This window comes from Schistocerca serialis, chromosome 10, assembly GCF_023864345.2.
Source record: "Schistocerca serialis cubense isolate TAMUIC-IGC-003099 chromosome 10, iqSchSeri2.2, whole genome shotgun sequence".
Classification (NCBI taxonomy): domain Eukaryota; kingdom Metazoa; phylum Arthropoda; class Insecta; order Orthoptera; family Acrididae; genus Schistocerca; species Schistocerca serialis.
The window spans coordinates 250,787,026-250,812,581 of record NC_064647.1 but is presented as its reverse complement, the minus strand read 5'-3'; the positions used below and the strand labels follow the sequence as shown (position 1 = coordinate 250,812,581).

The following is a 25,556-nucleotide window of genomic DNA, read 5'->3' as shown; positions in this document are numbered from 1 at the left end:
TACTGCTATGTATAAAACCATAATCATTCAAAGGACTTATACAGTTCTGAGAGAAAATATACTTTCAGTTAACAGGGAAAAAGTATGTTTTCACCTGGGAGACAGTGTATTTTCAACCGGGAAATCGGTGAGAAATCCAGGAATTTTTTTTTCCTTGTCCACGTATACACCCTGACAGAGCATACAAAACTCCTTTTGGTACATGATTAGAATGGCAGATTCCAGCCCATTCAGTACTCTCCTCAAATTCAGAGATCATGTTCCATTTATTTTTTAATGGGTCTCCTCTAAACATGCTAGTTAGGTGCTCATTGTGCATCAGATCACAACAAAAGAGAGGATCAATTATTTAAGCATTGTGTCAGTGGATACAGCGATCCAAAGATAAAGATGATTTGTCTTAATTACATCTAAAATTATCGATCTTGTACCAGGCCAGGTATTAAGAAAGTTCAGAGAATCACAATTTGTATTGACTTCAAATCTTTTTAGAAACCTATATTAATGAGTTTGAAAATGAAGTACTGGCTTTGGAAAATGCAAAATGTTCAAAATATTTTACCCACTTTGTTATACTATAGTGAAAGAAATTATAATACAGTTAAATAAAGGCAAAACCATTCTTCCACAGCAAATGTCGGACATTTTGTTCTAATAATGTGTAGCAAAATTCAGATCCACCACAGTCACTAAGTTTCATATGCACATGTATCTTATGGTTTGTTTTTAACCTTGTACATGGGAAGTTAGGTACATAAAACACATATTTATTTCCTGTAAATCACACTTCAAGACCTGTGAGGATACTTAGAAATTGAGTATTTCTAGTGACTCATTTAGGTGTTCACAAATTCTCATCAGTGCATGCACTAGCAGCATCTTCATTCTTAAGAAGATGAAATTACTGTTTACAGATGCCAAAGTATGCTCCGTATGTGTCAATTTGTGTTGGCAATAGTGTGTCTTGTGTAGTGTGTAGTAGAAGACAAAATAAAAATTTATTTGAGATATGTTGTACATGAATTCGAGTGACATGCTTAAGCTCAGTATTGAATATTTCCATTGTCTGTCCAGGTCTACCAAACTATTTTCAACTTACACAGTGTTTTGTATCTGTTTCTTTGCTGTACTTTCTGTTATTCATTGTGATACAGTAGTTATTTACTATGGTTGAAAATCATAAATAACAATCACCAATACTGTGTCTTATCTGTCTTAACTCTTCATATGCATTTCACGTGAGCAGCAAGCTTGAAACCAACAACTGTGTTGATATTATGAAGTGCAGTTGTGTGTCCAAACCTACTGTATTATTTAAGAAAAAGTTGTATACGTGATGTGTGAATTGAAGAAGATTTGTTTTAGTTTGTATCATTTATTACATAAATAATTACAAAAAATACAACAGACTAGCAAGAGTATTAATGCACAACAAATCTCATCCAGTGCATCATTTGTGGACTATTTTGAAACACACATTTATATGACATCCTAATGCTTGTCAGTTTTTAAAAGGAGACATCGTACTCTTCAGTTACATATACAAGAACTAATACGAGACTGTTGTAAACAGATAGTTACATCGCTATCTTAATGGTAAGACACCTTTGAAACACGGACATCTGTTAAAACGCTGGTAATACCAATGTCCCGACTCTATTGGTTAATGTATCAAATTATCATTAGGACTTTATTCTCGGGTTAATTTAAATGGTCGTACCTAAAAGCCTCTCGATACTTAACGAGTACACAAAAAATTCTACTTAATTTACAGTTACGAGATTCTTTCGAGAAGGGGATCATTTGTTTTAGTACCAGGTATTACAGATCTTCCAGGTCAAATAGAGTAGATGATATTCTTAGCTAAACGATAAAAACAGTCTCGTCAATGCTCGCATCCTGGTGGCTGCTTTCCACAAATTTGCTGTGCAGTACTGGAAAGGGGACAAAATGGGAGGGAGTTGTTCTACTGTATTCTGGCAAAGGATGCAGTGACCGCCTAAATGACTGCACTACATGCTCTCGAGTAACATAATCAGTATTAAATAATTTCTTAGAAATTATTTCAAACATTTTTGCACTGTAAAAATACAGAAGAGGATAGTTCAGTGAAAAAGATACATATTTCTGGCAAGAACGGGGTGCGTATAAAAATGAAGCCAATTTCTTATTCTGAGAAAATTCGACAGTACGTGCAGTTGACATTTACTGCGCGTCGTCTAATATACAATTATGTCAGTGTGTGATTTTGTTATTGTCATCAGTTTACTGAAACCAATTGTACCATTTTTAAAAAAGTTATTTTTCAATACGTTTTGAATATTTACTTTCTGTCCTACCTCTTTCCACGAAGTTTGAGGTACGTGTGCCGAGAAGTGGTACATTCAGTTACGACGTACAAATTATTCCGGTAGACGCTAGGTCTGGCGAAAAGAAAGTAGTGGTATCAGTGGAGGTTTGTCACAGTACCTCACCAGTAAGGTAACGGCGCGGCGACCTTCGCAAAGTGAGGGGCGTACGCGGCATACGTCAAGGGGGTGGGGGGGAGCGGGAAGGGTAGGGGTGGCGCCGCGTGGTAGGCCAGCTTGGCCAGCAGCGACGGCACGGGGTACGAGACCTTGGTGACGACCGGCGGCAGGGGGTACGTCACCCTGGTGACGACGGGCGGGGGCAGCGGGGCCAACACTTTGGAGAAGACTGGTGCCGGAGCGACCGGCACGGGCAGCGGGGCCACCACCTTGGTGAACACGGGCGCCGGAGCTACCGGCAGCGGCAGTGGGGCCACCACCTTGGTGACGACGGGCGCCGGCGCCGGAGCGACGAAGGCCGGCGGGGGTGGCCCGATCGCGGCGGGGGCGGGCACTGCGTAGCTGAGTGGGGGAGGAGCGGGGCCGAAGTAGGGGCCCAGGCCCAGGTCGTAGAGGCTGCGCTTCGGCTTGGCCGTGGGGGCGTCATCCGCCTGCGCGAAAGGTGCCAGCAGTGAGCAGCACAGGGTGACAGCGACCTGCGGACAAAACACACACCGCGTACTGTTTAGTGCAGAACAACTTTTGTGGTGTCGTATTCATTCCGGAGGAGTAACTCGAACTGTTACGTTTACGTTGCCGATCAGCTGTGTGAGCGAACTATAAAATGTAATAATTTAATATTTAGGAGAATGTAGTGGTCGTTTCTTTTTTGCTGTACGAGGATCGTCCCAGAAAGTCTCCTATGTTTTGAAGGTGTAGAAAAACTGTTAATACATTTGTAGACACACTGTTGTGACTATCACAACCTCCACTCCCAAATAAACACGCATGTGCTTTGCTGAGATGTTCAGTCGTGGAGACCCTTTTTAACGGTACTCCTAAATGCGAAGTTCACGCAGTTATGTGACTTTTGAAAGCAGAAGGGTCTAAACGGGTTGAAATTCGTCACCATTTGAATGAAGTGTACGGACAATCGGGCACGGATGTCAAAAGAGTTTTCAAGTGGTGTAAAGAGTTTACCGTTGGCCGTACTGAAATTCACGGGAAAGAAAGGAGCAGTAGGCCGTTAATTTTCGATGAGACAATCACGAGGGTTTAGGAAACTGTTCATTAAGATCAGAGGATCACTGTGAGTGGTCTTTACATTTTGGTTCCTGAGGTTTTCTGATACTCTGTCCACAAGATTGCAATGGCAAAGTTGCGATATCAGAAAGTGTACTGAAGATGTGTATTGCATATTCTGATAGAAGACCACAAATGGTAACGAGTTGATTCTTGCTGCTAATTTCTTCACTGCCGTGCACACAAAAAGGTCAACTTCCCAGACTTAGTTATCATGGGTGTTGAACTTCGTTTGGGGCAGGAAGTTGATACTGTGATCCAGCTTCCTATTTGCTGGGACAACAGTAAATACTGGCAGATACCGTGAGACACTGAAAAAAAAAACTCAGAAGAGCAGTTCAGAACTGGAGAAGAGCAATCTCGAGGAAGGGCGTAAGCACTGTCCACAACAATGGCTGCCTATGTGTTGCTGTTCAGACTGTCAATGTCCTGCAGAACAGTGGTAATAACATCATCACCAACCCATCATACGGCCTAGACTTGGCACCGATCAACTATCACCAGTTCCCTAAGTTGAAGGAACATTTATCTGGACGGCTGCTCTGTTATGACGACAAGATGAAGTATACGGTTCAGTTCGTGAAGGGCACAGTGACGAGTTGGTGTGACGTGGGCAGTGTGAAATTTCCATACTGACTGCAGAAATGCATTGACCTAAAAGGTAACTGTACAGAAAAAATATGGCATTCTTCAGTCTTTAAAATGATGTAACTATCATAGGAAATAAACAGCTGTTTGTAAATCTAAAAGTATAGGATACCTTGCATTTTGAACTGCCCTCATATATTTGAATGTGGCAAGTAATGCGTTGGGAGAACGATCGCATTAACTACACGAGTGGCTGCACCTGCAGGGCTGTTTCTGCGCACTCCGTGAATCGTGGCTCCAGGTGGGAGAACAGTGTCTGGCGTGGAGAGTGAGCCACAGGTGACATAAGGGAAAGTGACTAAAGCCAAAAAAAAAGAATATTTGTAATTGTTCTGTTGTCCAATTTCAATCTGTCAACTTCACATTTACATTGAGATTGATAGTTAGGCAATTATTGTAATGTTCCATGTAAAAAAAAATTTAATATGAAGAGTTACTGTAATTATGAGCAAAAATATGACATGTAGACCTGAGAAGTGTCGTATTTATTTATGCATTTGGATGTTGTGGTAAATTCGTGGTTTCCATCATCAGTTGCTGAATCTGACAATGAAGTCTAGGCTTTATCTATGTTCGAATGTAAAGTTGAGATTAAGTTACAACCAGCAATTACCACTTGAGAGAAAAGCAAAACTCCTACAAAACTAATTATCAACATTGAGGGTATTACACTCTGTGAAGGTAATGGCAGAGATGAGAGTATAGTCTTTCCTGCATAGTCAGGCATTCATTCTGCACACAATCGTGGAGAATGCAAATTAGGACCAATGTGCCAGATAAAGACCTGCAGTATTCATTACAAAACCAGTTTTTCCTCAATTAAAGTCCACTGCCAATATAACTTGAATAGACCTTAGGTAGTCCCACAGATAAGAGGAGGAGGAGGAGGAGGAGGTGGTTATTGGCTTTGATACACATATTGTGTCCTGTAAATCCCAATATCGCGGAGTGTGTTCGGGGGTGTGGAATGATTAGTGTTACGCTAGTGGCAGAACCAGCCTGCTGTGTAGGAAACTGGCTTCTGGTGACGACTGCAGCATGATTGACTCGTACCGGTAGCTATTAATTACTTGACATGAGAATTTACCGAGAGAGAGAACAGCTGGCCTGCAGCTCGAGGAAGCAAAATATAAGTAGTGCCTATAGACATATATAAAAAACATAGAGAAGATTATCCTACGTTTCAGAACTCGTATGTTCATTCACAGGGAAGAAAGAAAAATAGTTGAGAAAGGAAAGGCAAATCATTCAGACAGGACAGGGGGAGATAACATACTGTGCCTTTAAGTTAGTTCAAGTGCTTAACAAGAACACACTATCTCCAACTAGTGTGTGTCCATTACTTCGTTGTAATTTCTGGTGTATTTCATAGTAAAAACTATTTCGCCGAGGATTCCTTTTTGGTTTCTATCTATACTTATGTTCCAGTTTTACACACAAGTTCCACAAACAGTACGCTGTTATTTTTATTGAGTATGTCATATTAATTAAAATTTAATGCAAATAAACTGAAAATATTAATTTTCTACAGTCGTATGAATAGGTTAGTCGTAGTCTTTTAAAGTGTTAGTATGTTTTACAGAAGTAGCCAGCAAGGCTGCTCATGGCCCACAGCCATAGGAGGTTTCCTTCAGTAGCAAACCCAAATTTTCTGTGTTTCAGTCGGTTGTGTAGACCACCTAACTATGTAACAAAGAAGAAAATTGTAAGCTACACATTTTATGTAAACTGTGCACTGTGTTCTCGGCATTAGTGTTAGGGTCTGTTGTGATGCAACAAGCTCCGATGTGAACAGTCGAGTAAGAGCAATCCTAAACCAGTGCCTCCTTTATTCCCACAACACTCTGTCCAGCCATTCTTGAGCCATTGAGGTGCCAAAATAACTGCCAGAGCTGGGAAATGACACGTGTCACAGAAGCTAGCAGTTAACAGTAGTGACGAGAGGCAGTGCTTATTAATTAATAATAAAGCGGTGACTTTCAGCTTTTGTGACAGATATGTAAGTTAACAAGATTAAAGAGTAAATGGGTTGTTTGTGCTGACCTGCATCTTGTTAGTTCCGTGCATCGTGTTCACTTAACACATCATGATTTCAAACACGTCAGAGAAAACTAAAATGCAAACCCAAAAACTTGTAAACCATCAATTTTGACAATAAAGCCTTAACGAGCACTCTTATTTGTATTGAAGAATTCGTCTATGCTTTAGAAGAAGTTGTTGGGTAGAAACAAGATTACTCTGTATCTGAGATCCCCTGTGTCATCTGTTGGACACGTTATTTTCACTGGCTAATTATCGAGAAGTTTTACAGCTGTGTACATCACTCCTCTCTGTGCCAGAGCTTGACTAACTAGAGAGAACTGCAGGTCATTTTTTCTGTTAGTACTGTATTTGTGAATATGTCAGACTGTGATGTACTGTCAACAGCAAATCTACTTGGCAGCTGTAGGTACTGTGAAACAGTGTTCAGTATTCCCAACTGTGTGCGAGATATATTGTGTCAAGTCCAAATTACTTTCTTTTGTACAGCAAATACTTTTTATCGATAATAAATGAAAAGCAAAGTTTTATTTTGTTCTACAATATTTGGAATTTGTATTGTAGAACAAAAGCAAACTGGAGCTTTTCATTTATTATAATGTTGTTCTACCAAGAACCGACGGAAGATTCTGTTAACTTTTTATCGAAGTGAGGATTTACCACATAATATTATCCTGTGGGCCATCAGTGAGTGAAAATACGCAAATTTGTGAATTTACTGATTTCAATGTGCAACAAATGGCTCTGAGCACTATGAGACTTAACATCTGAGGTCATCAGTCCCCTAGCACTTAGAACTACTTAAACCTAACTAACTTAAGGACATCACACACATCCATGCCCGAGGCAGGATTCGAACCTGCGACCGTAGCAGTCGTGCGGTTCCGGACTGAAGTGCCTAGAACCGCTAGACCACCGCGGCCGGCTGAATGCACAACATTTCAAGAACATGTAATAGATTTGTTCTCTTCAAGATTTTTCTTAAATTTAACAGCTGTTCAATGTAAGTTACATGTATATTTAGTAGTAATCATACTGACAAGTGAGTGGGGCTAAAGTCTAGAATAAGGGTAATGCCAACTAGGATGCTTGTCCCCTACGTTGGTAAAATTCGTCGGATTTCAATCATATATCTGACAATGGATGTGTGCTGCCGTCATTTTTCTTGTTGTATTTCACAAATGGTGTACAGTTTAATAGCTATAAATGAGCCCGATCACCCGCATAAAGTACACAAATTACAGTCATCGTTGTTTGCAGGAATTTATCCATAGGGAGGGGGAGGTAGCAGACTCTGAAATTGACATTTTTTATATGTGAGATTTCAGTGTCAGGACGTGTCGTGCCACAAGAACTAAATTATGTGGGCATTAAAAAAAATTATATCCCAGATAATTGATGATCATCCACTTCTTGGACCCGTCTCCTCCTATAGGTGCAGCCAAACACACACTGTGATGTCCACTACTGCTGTAACAAGTGAGTTGGGACTCGAGGACTGCTGGGAGCCACGCGTCTAAATCAACATCTACACGATTAATCTGCAGTTCACAGCGAAATGCTTGCCAGATGGCAAAAATGTTCTCATGCGCGCTCGCGATTTGTCTTATTTTGTCGCTGTGGTCATCCCTCGGTATATAAGTTAGAAGCCACAGGCCGGCTGAAGACACAAGCCGCAGCTTGGGGCACCAGAGGCGCCACAACTGTTGAGATTTGTGTGCAGGACGAGATGGGCGCCCGAGTACAGATCTGAGTGCAGTACGTATCACAGTAGCAGCGGAAAAACGATAGGAAATGAACGAATCTTAAACACCTTCGTAGGTTTTTGACGATGATTATTCACATTTTCCTAGTGAGAATGAAGATTAGGAAAACCGTGTGAATGAGTGTTACTGTAAACACGGTGAGTTGGTTGAGATTTTTCCACTGTGTAACTGAAGCGCGCCGCTGGTCGTAGCGAGTTTGTGTAAGAAGTGCGACGTATATTCTGGGCCGAGTTGTGTAAGGCGGGACTGCTGTCGTAACGTGGCGAGAGAGCGGGAGCAGGGAAGGTTTCGGAGCCCTTTTCCGCGGCGCTGCGTTTCTGAAATCGCGCCGTGCTTATGCATGTGGGCCAACGGCCGTGGCGTGATGGGAGGTGCTCCGCTCCAAGCGCCGAGACTGCGACATTATGCGACGCGGCTCGGCTCGGAGCGTCGTCTCGTTACGTGCTTCGTGAGAGGCGCTGCCGGTCTCGACTCCTACAGTGTGCGGATCTTTCTAAATTTTCATTGCACCTCGTATCGAGGTTTCTGCCCGTGCGAGGTGGCGCAGTGGTTAGCACATTGGACTCGCATTCGGGAGGACGAAGGTTAAATCCCGCATTCGGCCATCCTGATTTAGGTTTTCCGTGATTTTCCTAAATCGCTCCGGGCAAATGCTGGGATGGTTCCTTTGAAAGGGCACGGCCGACTTCCTTCCCCATCCTTCCATAACCCGATGAGACCGATGACTTCGCTGTTTGGTCTCTTCCCTCAAACAACCCAACCCAACCTCTGCCCGTTCCAGTCACGGATAGCGTCTGGGAATAATGACTGCTCTGTCGGAGCCGTTGTGCGCCTGATTTTATCTGCGCAGAGGAAGCTGGAAAATGTTCCTGTTTTCTCGCCACGTCTATGACGATTTACAAGCCGGTGACGATTCACTGCACGTTTCTTGGTATACGCTTTACGTCTCCTGTTATTCTGATCTGATGTGGATAGCACAAATTTAAATTGTATTCATCTGGGAGTGGGGGCTATAGGTGGTCTGGAAGCAATCTCTCTCGCAGACACATTGCATTTTCCCAGTATATTCTACCAGTCAGTCCTACATCCATTTACTTGATCTGTGGGCTCGTCCCAGTTCATATCTCTAGACATCGCCGCTCGTTAGATCTTTTTTTTTTTTTTTTAATCAGCTTTCCAATTGGTTTGACGTGGCCCGACACGACTTCTTCTCGTGCGCCAACCTCATCATCTCAGAGTAAACCTTTCACCTGACATGCTCAATAATTTGTTGGATATAGTCCGACCTGTGTCTTCCCGTACACTTTCTACACTTTACGGCTCCTTCTGGTAAGCCGGAAGTTACTGCACGATGTCGTAACACGGGGTCTGTCACTTTCTCCCTTATATCCAATTTGTTGCACGTATTCTGCCGAAAACCTCGTTTCAGATCTTGTCAGTCGGTTTAATTTTCAGCGTCCTTCATCTACATCTACATGGATACTCTGCAAAACACATTTAAGTGCCTGGCAGAGGGTTCATCGACCCACCTTCACAATTCTCAATTATTCCAATCTCGTATAGCTCGCGAAAAGAACGAACACCTTTATCTTTCCGTACGTGCTCTGGTTTCCCTTATTTTATCGTGATGATAGCTTCTCCCTATGTAGGTCGGTGTCAGCAAAATATTTTCGCATTCGGAGGAGAAAGTTGGTGATTGGAATTTCGTGAGAAGATTCCGTCGCAACGAAAAACACCTTTCTTTTAATGATGTCCAGCCAAAATCCTGTATCATTTCTGTGACACTCTCTCCCATATTTGACGATAATACAAAACGTGCTGCCCTTCTTTGAACTTTTTCGATGTACTCCGTCAGTCCTATCTGGTAAGAATCCCACATCGCGCAGCTATATTCTATAAGGGGACGGACAAGCGTAGTGTAGGCAGTCTCCTTTGTAGGTCTGTTACATTTTCTAAGTGTCCTGCCAATAAAACGCAGTCTTTGGTTAGCCTTACCCACAACATTTTTTGTGTGTTCTTTCCAATTTAAGTTGTTGTTAATTGTAATATCTAGGTATTTAGTTGAATTTACGGCTTTTAGATTAGACTGATTTATCGTGTAACCGAAGTTCAACGAGTTTCTTTCACCACTCATGTGGATGACGTCACACTTTTCGTTATTTAGGGTCAACTGCCACTTTTCTCACCATTCAGATATCTTTTCTAAATCGTTTTGCAGTTTGTTTTGACCTTCTGATGACTTTATTAGTCGTTACACGACAGCGTCATCTGTAAACAACCGAAGACGGCTGCTCAGATTGTCTCCCAAATCGTTTATATAGATAAGGACCAGCAAAGAGCCTACAACACTACCTCGGGGAACGCCAGAAATCACTTCTGTTTTACTCGATTGCTGCCCGTCAATTACTACGAACTGTGACCTCTCTGACAGGAAATCATAAATCCAGTCACATAACTGAGACGATATTCCATAAGCACGCAATTTCACTACGAGCCGCTTATGTGGTACAGTGTCAAAAGCCTTTCGGAAATCCAGAAATACGGAATCGATCTGAAGTCCCTTGTCAATAGCTCTCAACACTTCATGTGAATAAAGAGCTAGTTGTGTTTCAGAGGAATGATGTTTTCTAAACCCATGTTGACCGTGTGTCAATAGACCGTTTTCTTCGAGGTAATTCAGAATGTTAGAACACAATATATGTTCCAAAATAATGCTGAATATCGACGTTAACGATATGGGGCTTTAATTTAGTGGATTACTCCTACTACCTTTCTTGAGTTTTGGTGTGACCTGTGCAACTTTCCAGTCTTTGGGTACGGATCTTTCGTCGAGCGAACGGTTGTATATGATTGTTAAGTGTGGAGCTAATGCATCAGCATACTCCGAAAGGAACCTCATTGGTATACAGTCTGGACCAGAAGACTTGTTTTTATTAAGTGATTTAAGTTGCTTCACTACTCGGAGGATATTTACTTCTACGTTACTCATGTGAGCAGCTGTTCTAGATTCGAATTCTGGAATATTTACTTCGTCTTCTTTTCTGAAGGTATTTCGGAAGGCTGTGTTCAGTAACTCTGCTTTGGCAGCACTGTCTTCGATAGTATCTCTATTGCTATCGCGCATAGAAGGCGATGACTGTTTCTTGCCGCTAACATACTTCAATTACGACCAGAAACTCGTTGGATGTTCTGCCAGCTTTCGAGACAGTTTCGTTGTGGAAACTGTTATAAGCATCTCGCATTGAACTCCGCACTAAATTTCGAGCTTCTGTAAGAGATCGCCAATCTTGGGGATTTTGCGTCTGTTTAAATTTGGCATGTTTGTTTCGTTTTTTCTGCAACAGTGTTCTAACCCATTTTGTGTTCCAAGGAGGATCAGCTCCGTCGTTTGTTAATTTATTTGGTATAAATCTCTCAATTGCTGCCGATACTATTTCTTTGAATTTAAGCCACATCTGGTCTACACTTATATTATTAATTTGGAATGAATGGAGATTGTCTCTCAGGAAGGCGTCAAGTGAATTTTTATCTGCTTTTTTGAATAGGTATATTTTTCGCTTACTTTTCGAGGATTTGGGGATTACAATACTCAGTCTCGCCACGACAACCCTGTGTTCACTAATCCTTTGATGCTCGTTATTAACTCAGGATTATTTGTTGCGAAGAAGTCAAGCGTGTTTCCACAACCGTTTCTTATTCGCGTGGGCTCATGAACTAAGTGCTCGAAATAATTTTCAGAGAATGCGTTTAGCACAGTTTCGGATGATATTTTATGCGTACCTCCGGAATTAAACATGTATTTTCGCCAACATATCGAGGGTAAATTAAAGTCACCACCAATTATTATCGTATGAGTCGGGTACGTGTTTAAAATCAAAGTCAAGCTTTCTTTGAACCTTTCAGCAGCTGTATCATCTGAATTGGGAGGTCGGTAAAAGGATCCAATTATTTATTCCGGCTGCGAACAGTGACCCCTGCCCATACTAACTCACAGGAAGTATGTACTTCAATTTCGCTACAAGCTAAACTACTACTGACAGCAGCAAACATGCCACCGCCAACCATGTGTAGCCTATCCTTTCGGAACATCATTATGTTCTTCGCAAAAATTTCGGCTGAGCTTATATCCGGCTTTAGCCAGCTTTCAGTGCCTATAACGATTTGAGGTGCAGCGCTTTGTATTGGCGCTTGGAGCTCTGGTAATTTCCCAACACAGCTAAGACAATTTACAACTGTTATACCAATGGTTCCTGTATCTACGTTCTTCTTGTGTTCAGCCTGCATCCTTTGTGACTGAAGCCCTTCTTGTGTTTTCCCGATACCTTCTAACCTAAAAAACAGCCCAGTCCACGCCACACAGCCGCTGCTACCCGTGTAGCCGCCTCCTTGCATGTAGTGGACACCTGACCTATTCAGCGGAACCGGAAACCCAACCACCCTTTGACGCAAGTCGATGAATCTGCAGCCTACACGGTCGCAGAATCTTCTGTAAACCCACGTCTCAAACCCTTCCATTCTTTACTTTTACGGTTATTCCGCACTTCATGGTTCACTTTTACACAGTGCCTCAAATCAATCCATGAGTGTGATACTTGTAGACTTCCTCCAGCCAGGAGTGCATTATTTCATTGTGCTGATCAGCTCCTTATATCGAAGGTACTACGTTTCTATATTTTGTGAAGTGGATTCTCTTGACAGTGGAAGACATCATTGTTGCGATATCTTTTAACGAAGTAGAAAACGACCGCTGTCCTGTGATCCCAAACACGCGCCTGCATTCCTGCCTCGCGCCGCCTACGCAACGCGGCGTCCGCCATCGGGCAGAGGCGCCCGACTGCCGGTCACAAACAGTGCCCACCCCGCTCTCTCCTCGCGCCATTTACGAAACAGAGTATTTTTCGGTACGTTGCTCTGTTTGCCACTGCATTGCCAAAGAAAAGAGCGTTTCACACACTACGTTTCCTTCCTCGATTCCATTGTACTGCGAAATAAAGTAGAGTAGAACAACAACTGGAATTGGACAACAGAGGGAAGGCCACTCGATCTGACGGGATACCAACAGGATTGTACAGTGAGTATGCGAAACGACTTGCGCCTCTTCTAGTAACGCTATACCGTAGGCCGCTGCAGGTGCGTTCCTATTTATTAAATAAACTCAGATCATTCCGTTTTTCAAAAAGGATTGTCGAAATGACGTACAAAATTATAGGCCTTTATATCTGACGTCGGTATGTTGCAGAATTTTGGAACATGTTGTATGCTCGCCTGTTAAGACATTCCCGGAGGGCGCAAACCTCCTCTGATGGAACTAGTGTGATTTCTGAAAACAAGGATCGTGTGAAACCCAGCCCGCTCTCTTCGTCCACGAGACACAGAAAGCAGTAGGTAGAGACTCCCAGGTCGAGGCCGTGTTGCTTGCAGTCTGGAAGGAGTTCCACACAATTTCCCACTGCAGCCAAATGAACAAAATACCAATATCAGACCAACTGTGTGATTGCGAGTTTCTAGCAGACAGACACGTGTCATTCGTAATAGAGAGAAGTCCTTGTACGTCAAAGTAACTTCAGACGTGCCCCAGGTGAGCGTTGTAGAACCATTACTTTTCACGGTCTGTATACTCGTAAATAACCAAGTACGTAGCGCCGGAAGTTTGTGGGGCTTTTCGCGGATTCTGCTGAGAACAGAGAAGTCGCGACTCTGGAAAAGTGCAACGAAATGCAGGAAGACCTGTGAAGGATCGACACTTGGTGCAGAGAGTAACAATTCACCCTCAGTATAAACAGAGGTAACTTACTGCGAGTACGAGCACATAGATTGTAGGATGGCAATGTTGCACAACTATCACTGGAAGCACTTAACTTCCATAAAATTTGTAGGAGTATGCGTACTGGGTGGAACAGCCACATAAAACTAATCGCGAGTAAGGCAGTTGGGAGACTGAGATTCAATGGAAGAATACGCAGCAAATGCTGTGCATGAAGAAAGGAAGTAGCTTACAAAAGATTTATTCGACCAATACTGACATAGGAAACAGAGAAGAGCTGGCGTTTCGTTAAACGTTCATTTAGTCAGCGCGATTGTTTGACGGACATGCTCGGCCAGTGCAAGAGAGGCATCCTGCAAAACGGTATGGGCTACTGTTAAAGTTCCGAGAGCTTACGTCGCTAGTAGAGTCAACCAGGATTTTGCTTTCTTCCACGTATAGCTCGGGAAGAGCCCACAGAGAGGCTTAGCGCAATCCCCCTCGCGAGAAGAGATAAGTGACGCTGGTACTCAAAGTGGAGTGTAGATGTGGATGTGGAGGATGCTTAGCGCCAATCTCTCAAATTTTGCCGGTGACGTGTATTTTGGAGTAAGAAACCTGTCTCTTCGCTCGTCATGGAAGAGAGCAAAACTCTGTTCGGTGCACTGCGTTATCCTGTAGCGCTTCCCACTACGGACGTCGAAGGTACAAGTGCTTTCAGTAGCGTTCCCTCTCTTTTAGACCCCGTAGAGCAGGGGTTACCAAACTTTTCATCTGACGGAACTCATTGAGAATTCTGGTACCACTGAGATGGAACACCGTGTTTATTTTGAAGGTTAATAAAAATTAAGAAACTGTGGAAAGTGGCTTTACTCAGTGGTTACTTCAATTTTAATTCGTAACTAGTAATACAGAAATCATTAAAAATAATTACTTTCGTCAAAATGCGAGAAAGAAAAGTCGTGTCTTTAATAATAATTTTTCGCGTAGCTGTTGTTCAGTGCCCACAGAACAGCAGTGTTCCGCGGAAACGCCGCCGCAGAGGTCGTAACATGGCGTGAAGCCTCTGTCGCGGCCGCCCTTGTCACGCGAGACAAATTCGGCGGCGTATCGCTCCGAAGATTAACCGGGGGACGGTACCCCGACAAATTATCACCGCTACACCAATAACATGTGTCTCCAGCGACACATTTAAACTTTCCAGTGCTCATAAGCAATGTACTTGGATAACGTAGACTGCAAAGAGCCAATACACAGCCGCCAGTTGCTTCCTGGCAGCTTCCTCCGATAATCTCCACTACTGCAAAACAGGGTGATTAAAAAGTCACATGAAAACGCCACGTTTCAAGTTACCACGAAAACAAATGTAATTTACTGGCTTAATTACCACCTTCAGCTAGCTGATGGCAGGAAACACCGATGTCTGCCTCCCTAGGTCGTGCACGTTAATTATGACTGCAACACTCGCCTAGAAAACCGGAAAGTGACTGAGCAGAGTTCTGCATACGAGAACGCACTTGCGAGTTCTTTGAGCTTTGACAACTTTACCGTTCACTGACTCCTGTAAAGCCAGCAGATCACTCCTTTCAATTTATTGGCTTTCGGAACGTGGCCGTACAGCCATCTCAATCACTAACTTCTATCAGGCAGTGGACTCAGACTTGAGAGGACGGCGGTTCAAATTCGCTTTCAGCCATCCTCCAGCTTTACGTTTCCGTGCTTTCGCTGAACTGTTGAGACAGGCGCCGCGACAGTTCATTTGAAAAGGATGCAGCCGATTTTCTTGCACATCACTCTCCAATGCGAGATTCTGTTGTGTCACAAATTATCTACGTGAAACGTTTCGGCAGTTGCTAATACGAACAACCTTCAGCTGTATAAGGGAATGACGATAATGAACACTTGTGCCAGACCCGGGGGCCGAACCGCACAATAACCCTGAAAGAGTGGTTCGGTGTGGGGCGGCGGAGGGGGTGAAGTGGACTACGGTAGTCGTTGTGGGACTGTGGACCACTGCGGCTGCGGCGGGGACCGAGCCTCCGTCGTTTCTAGGCCTCCGGTTAACACACAAGTAAGGCTCCGCAAACGAGCCGTTTGCGAGATAAGTGGCAATGAGTGTGTAAAAAGCGCTACTGACTTCCGTGTGAAATATTACGCTGATTATTACGATAAACTCCCCATCTAATTAATGTGCCTCAGATTTCACACATTCCCTATCTTAACAAGGTTCAAAAAATGGTTCAAATGGCTCTGAGCACTATGGGACTTAACATCTGTAGTCATCAGTCCCCTAGAACTTAAAACTACTTAAACCCAACTAACCTAAGGACATCACACACATCCATGCCCGAGGCAGGATTCGAACCTGCGACCCCTTAACAAGGAATACAATACTACTTCAGTACACTGGATGCTACAATGTACTGAACACTGGTACCTGCTAATCTAGGTTTTTGACGTTTGTTCTCGGCTCTGGATGCAGTGCTGCTACACTCGTCTCTGCCGTGCCACGAATTTTTTCAAACTCCCCGTGATCATTTATTAAAGCTTGAGAAGATTGTACACTTCACGTTTGAGTTGACACTGTGCAGAGGACTGACGTCAGATGACCCTGGTGGGCAACGTACCGCGCCTGTGGACCACATTGGCGCGTTAGCTGCCGTCTTAATCGGCGCAGAATGTGCCGGCGCCCCATCACACAGGTGAAATTTCCGCCCAATTACACGAGGAGTTGATCGAAAAATTCAAATTTCAAATACATTTGTATTAACTAGGACAATATTTTACGCTGAATTCACTGGCGGCTTCTAATCACAAATTCGCAGCTATCTCGTGACGGCTCGTTTACAGATCAATGTTTTTACTTGTATTATGTCAATTTTGGCTGTTAATTACTATTCACCATACGTTGTTAAGACGCTAGGAGGTGGGGAGACAGAGAAAGAGAGACTCACTCACCAGGAGCTTCATGTTGCAGCGTTCGGCTTGTCCGGTCGTCATCTGGTGGGCGACACTTGTCGTGTTGAGGCCCGTGTGTGGCGGCGGCGTTATATAGCGGCCGGTTAGCACGTGGAGGGGGCCACGCCACGCCGTGTCGCTGCTCGCTTTCTTTGCGACGCGTGGCCCAGCCTCATCACGCATTCGCCGCAGGCCCATCTGATGGAACACACGAGGCGACCGGCAAAAGAAAAGCCCGCCAGCTCACTGCCTACAACATCCTCAGCCCTCGCTGACCGATGTGGTGTCATTTCTGGAGAGGAAGACCCCGCGTGCCATGCACTCGTGTCTGCCATTCGGAACTTGCAAACGCCCTTAACCCGTTGACTGCTGTATCACTAGCTATGTGCAGGGCAATTAGTGAGCCCTTCAGGTGCTCTCTTGTTGCGGCGCCTTCTCCTGACGCATGTTACCTGTCCACGTAGCCAGCTCCAGATTGCACGCAAGGCATCTTCTCAAGTGAAACAGTACCGTCTCCGTATATCTTTCAGCCACGAGTTCCTTCTTCTTCCAACTGACCTTTTCCCCTGTACTTTCAAGTCAATGGTGAGTTGTAACTACAGGGTCCGCCTGCTTAGCTGAATGGTAACGTGCTTACCTCCCATGCTGCGGACCCGGGTTTGATTCCGAGCCGCTCTCGGAGTAGGTGTTGTGTTGTCCTCGTCACCGGCACGCGAGTCGCCCAGTGTGGCGTCGACTCGGCGGCCGAACTTCCCCGGTGGGGCCTCCCGGCCAGCAGTGCTACACGCTAATTTCATTTGTAACAACGGGTGTAATGCGTCCTAGATATAAGAGTTGTCCTTTGTTTCATAGCAAACAATTGTTCTTTTTTGCATTTTTGTCCGATGAAAAATTACTTCGTTTGAAATTTTCAGCACCCGAGGTTTGCGTAAGAGACGACCGTTTCGATACACTTCAGAAGCATCAGTTCTTTTCTCTAGATATTCGTGTAAGATCCAGCTTTCTCATCCGTAGAGAGAAATCGAGAACACGTAGCAACGAATCATTTACTCTCAGTTTCAGACCAAGATCACACCCTATGAAAAGTCTTTTCGTGCTGATAAGTTGTCTCCGGACGTATAGATGTGATCTCTGTCTTGCAGTCACACCGCTCATCCGTCTCAGTATCCGAGTATTTCGAGGAGAAGACTTGCTCCATCTTTTTATTGACACGGTTGCTCGGATTATTCTCTTGGAGAAGGCTACAACTTACGTTTTGGAAGCGTGACTAACAGGCCAAAGCCTTCACTGCGCTAGACTCAACTGTCTATCGTGTGCTGGAGCTCAGGTACATCATTTTCTGTGACAACATTGTCATCAGTGTCTAATACTGTTCGTTATCTTTCCGATTATAATGATCGCGTTAATTTCTTCCGCCAACTCTTCCCTGAAAATTGCTTCAGAGTAAATGTCAGACGTGAGACGTGGTAGTATACAGACTTTACTAATTGTAGTCGCTTCTGATGTTCCTCGGTCAGCTTTTACATCTGCAGTCTAATTCCCGCGTAGCGCGCTCGTGATACGTAAATCGTTTTAGTCAGTAACGGTTGACCTCAAAATCTCGACCATCTTTCCGTACACGGGTCATATTTTACTGCAGTATTTGGCTGCAACTGCTGCAGTGTGGCTGCAATAGACGGCAGTTTTGCTGATGATGCAGGCTGCTGCAGATAACTGCCGACGTATTGCCGACGGTGTTCCAGTTTTCACCACCGATGTTGGACTGTATTTCGTGTTACAGGGCGATATCTCTCTCTGTCCGTGTCTCTCTCGCTGTCAGCTTTGTTTCTTACTTCTCTCTCCGACAGCGCTACAGTCACGTATCTGACAATCAGCGAAAACAACATTTTCGTTTGAAAGTTTGCACGTTCGCATATAGCTAATTTTTCATGTTTGTTGTCGGTTTCTTGTCTACATCAGTGGAAAGGTGACCAAAACGAGGCAAGTACAATGCGATTCGTCTACGACAACAGGTATGAGGCGATGAAAGTATCCGAAGACTTTATACGAATACCAAATGCGAAGCACAAAAGTTGCATAGGAAGGGTGGAAGCGCAGTTGGCCCTTCATCCGCATGCTTTGCATTTGTTCCCATGAGTTTCTTCCGATGAAAATAAAAATTGTATTTTTATTTCAAAATTCCGTTAATGAAATCATACAGTCCTTCCTGATACAGTAAGGCTTATTCATGAATAGTGAACTTTAAGCAGTACCTCCAATCTCTGTCTTCCTCTACAGCTCCCTCCAGGTACCACGGAAATTACTCCGTGGTGTCTTAGCAGATGTCCTACCACCCTGTCCCTTCTTCTTGTCAGTGTTCTCCCAAATTCGTTCCCTCGCCGTCCCTGTGGAGAACCACCTCATTCATTACCGTATCAGTCCGTCTAATTATCAACATTCTTTTGTAGCACTACATCTTAAATCCTTCGATTATCATATGTTCCGGATTTCCCACAGTCAGTGTCTCACTGCCATTCAATGCTGTGCTCCAAATGTACGTTCTCAGAAATTTCTTCCTCAAATTAAGGCCTGTTTTTGATACTAGTAGACTTCTCTTGCCCAAGAATGCCCTTTTTGCCAGTGCTAGTCTGTGTTCTTGCTTCGTCCGTCATGGGTTATTTTGCTGCCCAAGTACCACAATTCCTTAATTCGTCTACACTGAAGAGCCAAAGAAACTGTTACACCTGTATAATATCGTGTAGGGCCCCCACGAGCACGCAGAAGTGCCGTAACACGACGTGGCATGGACTCGACTAATGTCTGAAGTAGTACTGGAGTGAATTGACACAATGAATCCTGCAGAGCTGTCCACAAATCTGTAAGAATACGAAGTGGTGGAGATCTCTTCCGAACAGCACGTACAGGGCATATGCTCAATAATGTTCATGTCTGGGGAGTTCGGTGGCCAGCGGAAGTGTTTAAACCTAGAAGAGTGTTCTTGGAGCCACTCTGTAGCAATTCTGGACGTGTGGAGTGTCGCATTGTCCTGCTGGAATTGCCCAAGTCCGTCGGAATGCTCAGTGGACATGAATGGATGCAGGTGATCAGACAGGATGCTTACGTTCGTGTCACTTGCCAGAGTCTTATCTAGACGTATCAGGATCCCATATCATTCCAACTGCACACGCCTCACATCATTACAGAGCCTTCGTCAGCTGGAATAGTTCCCTGCTGACATGAGGTTGTCTCCATACCCGTATACTCCCATCCGCTCGATACAATTTGAAACTAGACTCGTCCGACCAGTCAACGTGATTTCAGACATCAACAGTCCAATGTCGGTGTTGACGGGCCCGTGCGAGGCGTAAAGCTTTGTGTCGTGCAATCATCAAGGCCACACGAGTGGGCCTTCGGCTCCGGAAGCCCATATCGATGATGTTTCGTTGAATGGTTCGTACGCTGGCACGTTTTGATGGCCCAGCATTGAAATCTGCAGCAAATTGCGGAAGGGTTGCACCTGTGTCACGTTGAACGGTTATCTTCAGTCGTCATTTGTCACGTTCTTGCAGGATCGCTACGTCGGAGATGCTGCGTCCCATCGCTCGTGCGCTGACTACAACGCCACTTTCAGTCTCACATAAATCTTGATAACCCGCCATTGTAGCCAGACACTTGTTGCCGACCGCAGCGCCATATTCTGCCTGGTTACCATTTCACGACATCGCGGCGGCCGGGAAAAGGTCCTGCAAGAACGGGATCAATGATGACCAAAGAGAATCGTTCAACGTGACAGAAGTGCAACCCTTCCGCAAATTTGTGCAGATTTCAATGCTGGGCCATCAATAAGCGTCAGCGTGCGAACCATTGATATCATTTCACATTGAATTTTAATCCCATTCTTGAACCTTGCTTTATTTCCGTCATTGCTTCTTCGACGCATAAACTGAACAGTAGGGGTGAAAGACTGCATCCCTGTCTTACACCCTTTTCAATCGGATACTTGGTCTTCCACTCTTATTATTCCCTCCTAGTTCTTTTACATGTTGTATAGTAAACTTCTCTCCCTATATCTTACCCCTATTTACCTCAGAATTTGGAACATCTTGCACCATTTGACATTGTCGAACTCTTTTTCCAGGTCGACAGATCCTACGAACGTGTCTTGATTTTTCTTTAGTCTTGCTTCCATAATCAACAGCAACGTCAGAACTGCCTCTCTGGTGCCTTTACCTTACCTAAAGCCAAGTTGATCGTCGTCTAACGCACCCTTAACTTTCTTCTCCATTTTCTGTTTATTATTCTGGTCAGCAACGTGGATGCGTGAGTTGTGAAGCTGATTGTACGGTAATTTTCACACTTATCGTCTCTTGCAATCTTGGGAATAGTGTGGATGATATTTTTTCCGAAAATCAGATGGTGTATTGCCAGACTCATACATTCTACACACCAAAGTGAATAGTCGTTTTTTTGCCGCTTCCCCCTATGATTTTAGGAATTCTAATGGAATTTTATCTATCCCTTCTGCCTTATTCAGTCTTCGAAAGATCTTTTAAATTATGATTCTAATACTGGATCCCCTATCTCTTCTTTATCGAATCCTGTTTCTTCTTTATCACATCATCAGATACTCCTCCTCTTCATAGAGGCCTTCAGTGTACTCTTTCCATCTATTACTCTCTCCTGTGCGTTTAATAGTGGAATTCCCATTGCACGGTCAGTGTTACCGACCGCCCTCGCTTTTGATTTCACCGAAGGTTGTTTTGACTTTTCTGTTTGCTGAATCAGTCCTTTCGAGAATTATCTCTTTTTCGATATGTTAAAATTTTTCCTTTTTCATGCAGCCATTTCGCCTTAGCTTCCGTGGACTTCCAATTTATTTCATTCCTAAGCGACTTGTATTTCTGTATTCCCGAGTTTCCTGAACAATTTGGTACTTCCTTCTTTCATCGATCAGCGGAAGTATTTCTTCTGTTACCCATGGTTTCTTCACAGCTACGTATGAAAACGGCAGGGGTTATTCGGAGCGAGTTTCTGAGACACACACAGATTGATAACACCCCGCCGGCCGGAGTGGCCGAGCGGTTCTAGGCGGTACAGTCTGGAGCCGCGCGACCGCTACGGTCGCAGGTTCGAATCTTGCCTCGGGCATGGATGTGTGTGATGTCCCTAGTTTAGTTAGGTTTAAGTAGTTCTAAGTTCTAGGGGACTGATGACCTCAGAAGTCAAGTCCCATAGTGCTCAGAGCCATTTGAACCATTTTTGATAACACCCCCTTACGCTGATTTTAGATACAAAGAGTCGTTGAAATTCCGCTTCTAACATACTTGAGGCGTTGCTGGACTGGCTGGTATTGCAGGAGGGCGTGCTGAAAAGTAATGGCTCCTAATTTTTTATTCTGTTTTCAAGATTAGATGAGCATAGATTTGTAGCGTGGAACATGGAGCACGGGTGTGTGTAACGTAACTAAGCACACGAACAGTATTTTGGTCACCCCAGTGTGCACGCGCAGATGGAGCAGCGATCGAGTCACGTGCTCACCCGTGCGCGCGCTACCTCTACGTGAACGCAAGTAAGAAGCAATCATTGAGAAACTTACGTTTCGAATGGACATTGTATGTAAACGTGGCTAAGTGTAATACCGTGACAAAATGGCGAAAAGAGGCAATCGTGTTTGGCCGTGCCCGTGGCCATACGGTGTGTGAAGTTGCTGGATTTGGTGGTGTTTCGCGGTGGGCTATTTAACGTGTCTACAAGCAGTGGTAGAACACACGTGCCGACAAAAGGGAAGGCCTCAGAAAACCCGGCCTGGGGGAAGGGAAGGGGGGAGGGCGTTTCGCGGCTCGTGAATAAAAATCGCTTTCTTACGTCGGTGTACTGCGAGTACCTCAGAAAACTGAAAGCACGAATTGGAAAAGTACGTCCACACCGAGGCCCGCGAGGAAGACAGGCCGCGGCGCGTGCGTCACGGAGGTAGGCCGGAACTCGCTCCCTCGCTCAGCTCAGCAGACAAAATGCGTTTCTAAACCTGGTAACTCCCAGCTGAGTGTGTACGCACTAACGAGAATTGCATCTTGTACTGGAATCTGCTGTTATGAAGTCTTTCTTACTGATTAACATTACTACAACAAAATTTAATTTAAGATCAGTACTCGATATCGCATTTGATCTCTACTGTATAATAGTCCTCATTTCATACAAGAAGTTCTACCTCATGAAACTGTTAATCATTTTGGCTTGATTTTAATTTTATTGTATCCCAGTACAACCTTAATAACTTATAGACTTCCGATCATTGTAGGACGAATAACAGTAAGACTCCATAACAGCGGATTCCAGTAGAAGATACAATTCTCGTTTGTATGTACACACCTAGTTACTAGGTAACAGGTATAGAAAGGCAGCTCATGCCTACCTTCGTGACGTACGCTCCGCGGTCTGTCTTTCTCGTAGGCCTCGGTCCACACGCACCCTCCGCTTCAGAGTAACAGTGCCAGACCAGACACCAGCGCTACGACATTTGTAACGATCATAGATCATCCTCCAAGCAGTTTCGACTTGACACCATCCGATTTTTAACTGTTTTCAAAACTTAAAGAATAACTTCGAGCACCTCGCTTTGACGTTGATGAAGCGGCGCAAACAGAGGTGAGGTTGTGGATCCATCAACAAAGTCAAACATTCTACAGTGATCAGATGAGCAGTGTATAATAACTGAAAGCAAAATTAGACCAATATTTAACTGCATAAAAGACTTAAGTAAGGAGTGACAGCGCTGTAGTGCGAAACAAGCTAATAGGACGCAGATTTGAACAAACTGCAGATGACCGACGTCCGTAGTATGTGGATACGTTGAGAGTTTGGGTGTAACGGGAGGCGTGCTGGATCAGTCCGTGCAGTTGCGGTGACTTCAGTGTCCGATTGTCTAAGTGATCAGAGCAGAAGACCCAGGTTACAATTCCAGTCCGGAACAAACTTTCAAGTTTTCCCATTTATTTAAATCCAAGCCCACTAGCAGCCAATGTCTGTATTTGCTTTGTGTCTTGAAGATGACTGTCGGTTGCAATATTCCGCCTGCTTGACTCAACATTCAAGATATATGTTTTCAGGATTTCCGAGCTTGTGCTAGGACAATACATAAGGTGTTTATCACCAACTGATCTTGTTGCTACCGCTGGCGCCAGTATCAGCGAACAAGATAACGATTCCTTAGTGTTGGCATAAGACATTCGCACGCACCAAACTAAAGAAAATGCGGAGCAGTCGCCTGCGACTGATAAGAAAGATTGCCGGCCGGGATAAGAAAGATTGCCGGCCGAGCGGTTGTAGGCGCTACAGTCTGGAACCGCGCGACCGCTACGGTCGCAGGTTCGAATCCTCCCTCGGGCATTGATGTGTGTGATGTCCTTAGGTTAGTTATGTTTAAGTAGTTCTAATTTCTAGGGGACTGATGACCTCAGTTGTTAAGTCCCATAGTGCTCAGAGCCATTTTTGATAAGAAAGATTGGATGAATCTTTGTTTGGCAACCATGCTTCGTCTGGCTAATTCTTTAGAACAGTGGGAAGACGTGACAGACTTTCATTCCCCCTGTTGTGTAAACAAGCCAGCGAGTACCTTAGAATTTCAGCAAAGTTAGTGCCGTGCGACAGTTTATTTTCAGTCACGTTACAGACTACGTTGTCTTTGAGTGACTGTGCGATGGAAGAAAAGAAAGTTTATGTAAGATTTTGGGTATTATTCCGCTGCTCTTTTTGATAATCTGTCCTGTAATGTCACATTTCAAGTACTGAATTTTTAATAATTTTAACTTGTAATGAAAACAAAAACGTTGCTCGACTTAACGCTTGCGTTATTCTATTAAAGACTTGTGAAAATATACTATGTGTGTCTGCGATCAATAGATTTTAATAAGAGAGATGGAGTTTTCTAGCCCATAGAGAGATCTACTTTAACCTTTTTATCAAGGATGTGCGTCGGTCCTTCGAAATATGGGTACTTTCCTTCCCATACTTTTCTGCCTATTTTGACACTTTCCCAACTTTACCACTGGTGAGTAAAGTATCGGTACCTTTGTTCAATACCTCGTTCCTACCTAGACCTGCACATTGCGTACATCCAACCTGCAGGTCTTAGGAGGGCCTTGGAAGCAGCTAAGGACTGCCGGGAGCTCAGCGACAACTGCTGTCTTTTCATATCTACATCTACATCCACTCCGCTTCGTGACGCTTTCAACGCGCTGTTCTCTATTTCCACTTCAGTCATATGTGGTAAGGGTCCCAGGCTGTCGACCAGCTCTCAAGGATCGATTAAACGAGGGTTCTCTAAGCTACCTCCTTCGTGAGTGGACAGCAATTCCTGATACTTACACCAGAGATTTTCAGTCTGAAGTGTGCCTTCCTTGCGATTAGCTTTATGTATAACCGCACACACACCCAGTTTCTCGTACAGTTCGATGGTCACAGGTCTCCTACTTGACTTCACGTCGCTAGTTAAACTAGTTTTGTGTGTTTCGTTACATTTTAATGACGTATACCAGCATATCGTAGCATCAGCATCATGGAATCTAGATCTCTTCTTAGAGCATACGCGAAAGAGCAAATGGAAGAACGTCTGCAACGCATTTGAGACTTAGAGGAGACAGCGAGTCGTTTAGTTTAAGGCAGTGATCAGCCAGACGCACTGGACTCGCATTCGGGAGGACTGAGGTTCAAATCCCCTTGAGGCCATGCAGCTTTTACGTTGCATCCGTAAGTCGCTAGGTGCGAATTCCGAGGTGATTCCTTAGAATGAAAGAAATGTGTTTCGCGATGAACCGACTGCCGGTCAGTTTCGCC

At 44.2% G+C, this 25,556-nt stretch overlaps 2 protein-coding genes across 6 annotated transcripts in view; one reads left to right on the top strand and one right to left on the bottom strand.

The window, feature by feature from the left end:
* The window catches only part of LOC126424866 (uncharacterized), a 436,545-nt gene that overhangs the window by 46,431 nt on the left and 364,558 nt on the right, over positions 1-25,556 (top strand). The gene's annotated exons all lie outside the window — the stretch shown is intronic.
* Positions 1,418-16,795, bottom strand: LOC126424868 (cyclin-dependent kinase inhibitor 1C-like). The gene is made up of 2 exons (XM_050087695.1): positions 16,746-16,795; positions 1,418-3,004 (listed from the first exon to the last, which is right to left on the bottom strand). Exons 1-2 carry the CDS (start codon positions 16,785-16,787, stop codon positions 2,471-2,473), a joined length of 576 nt encoding a protein of 191 aa, XP_049943652.1. The 5' UTR covers positions 16,788-16,795; the 3' UTR covers positions 1,418-2,470.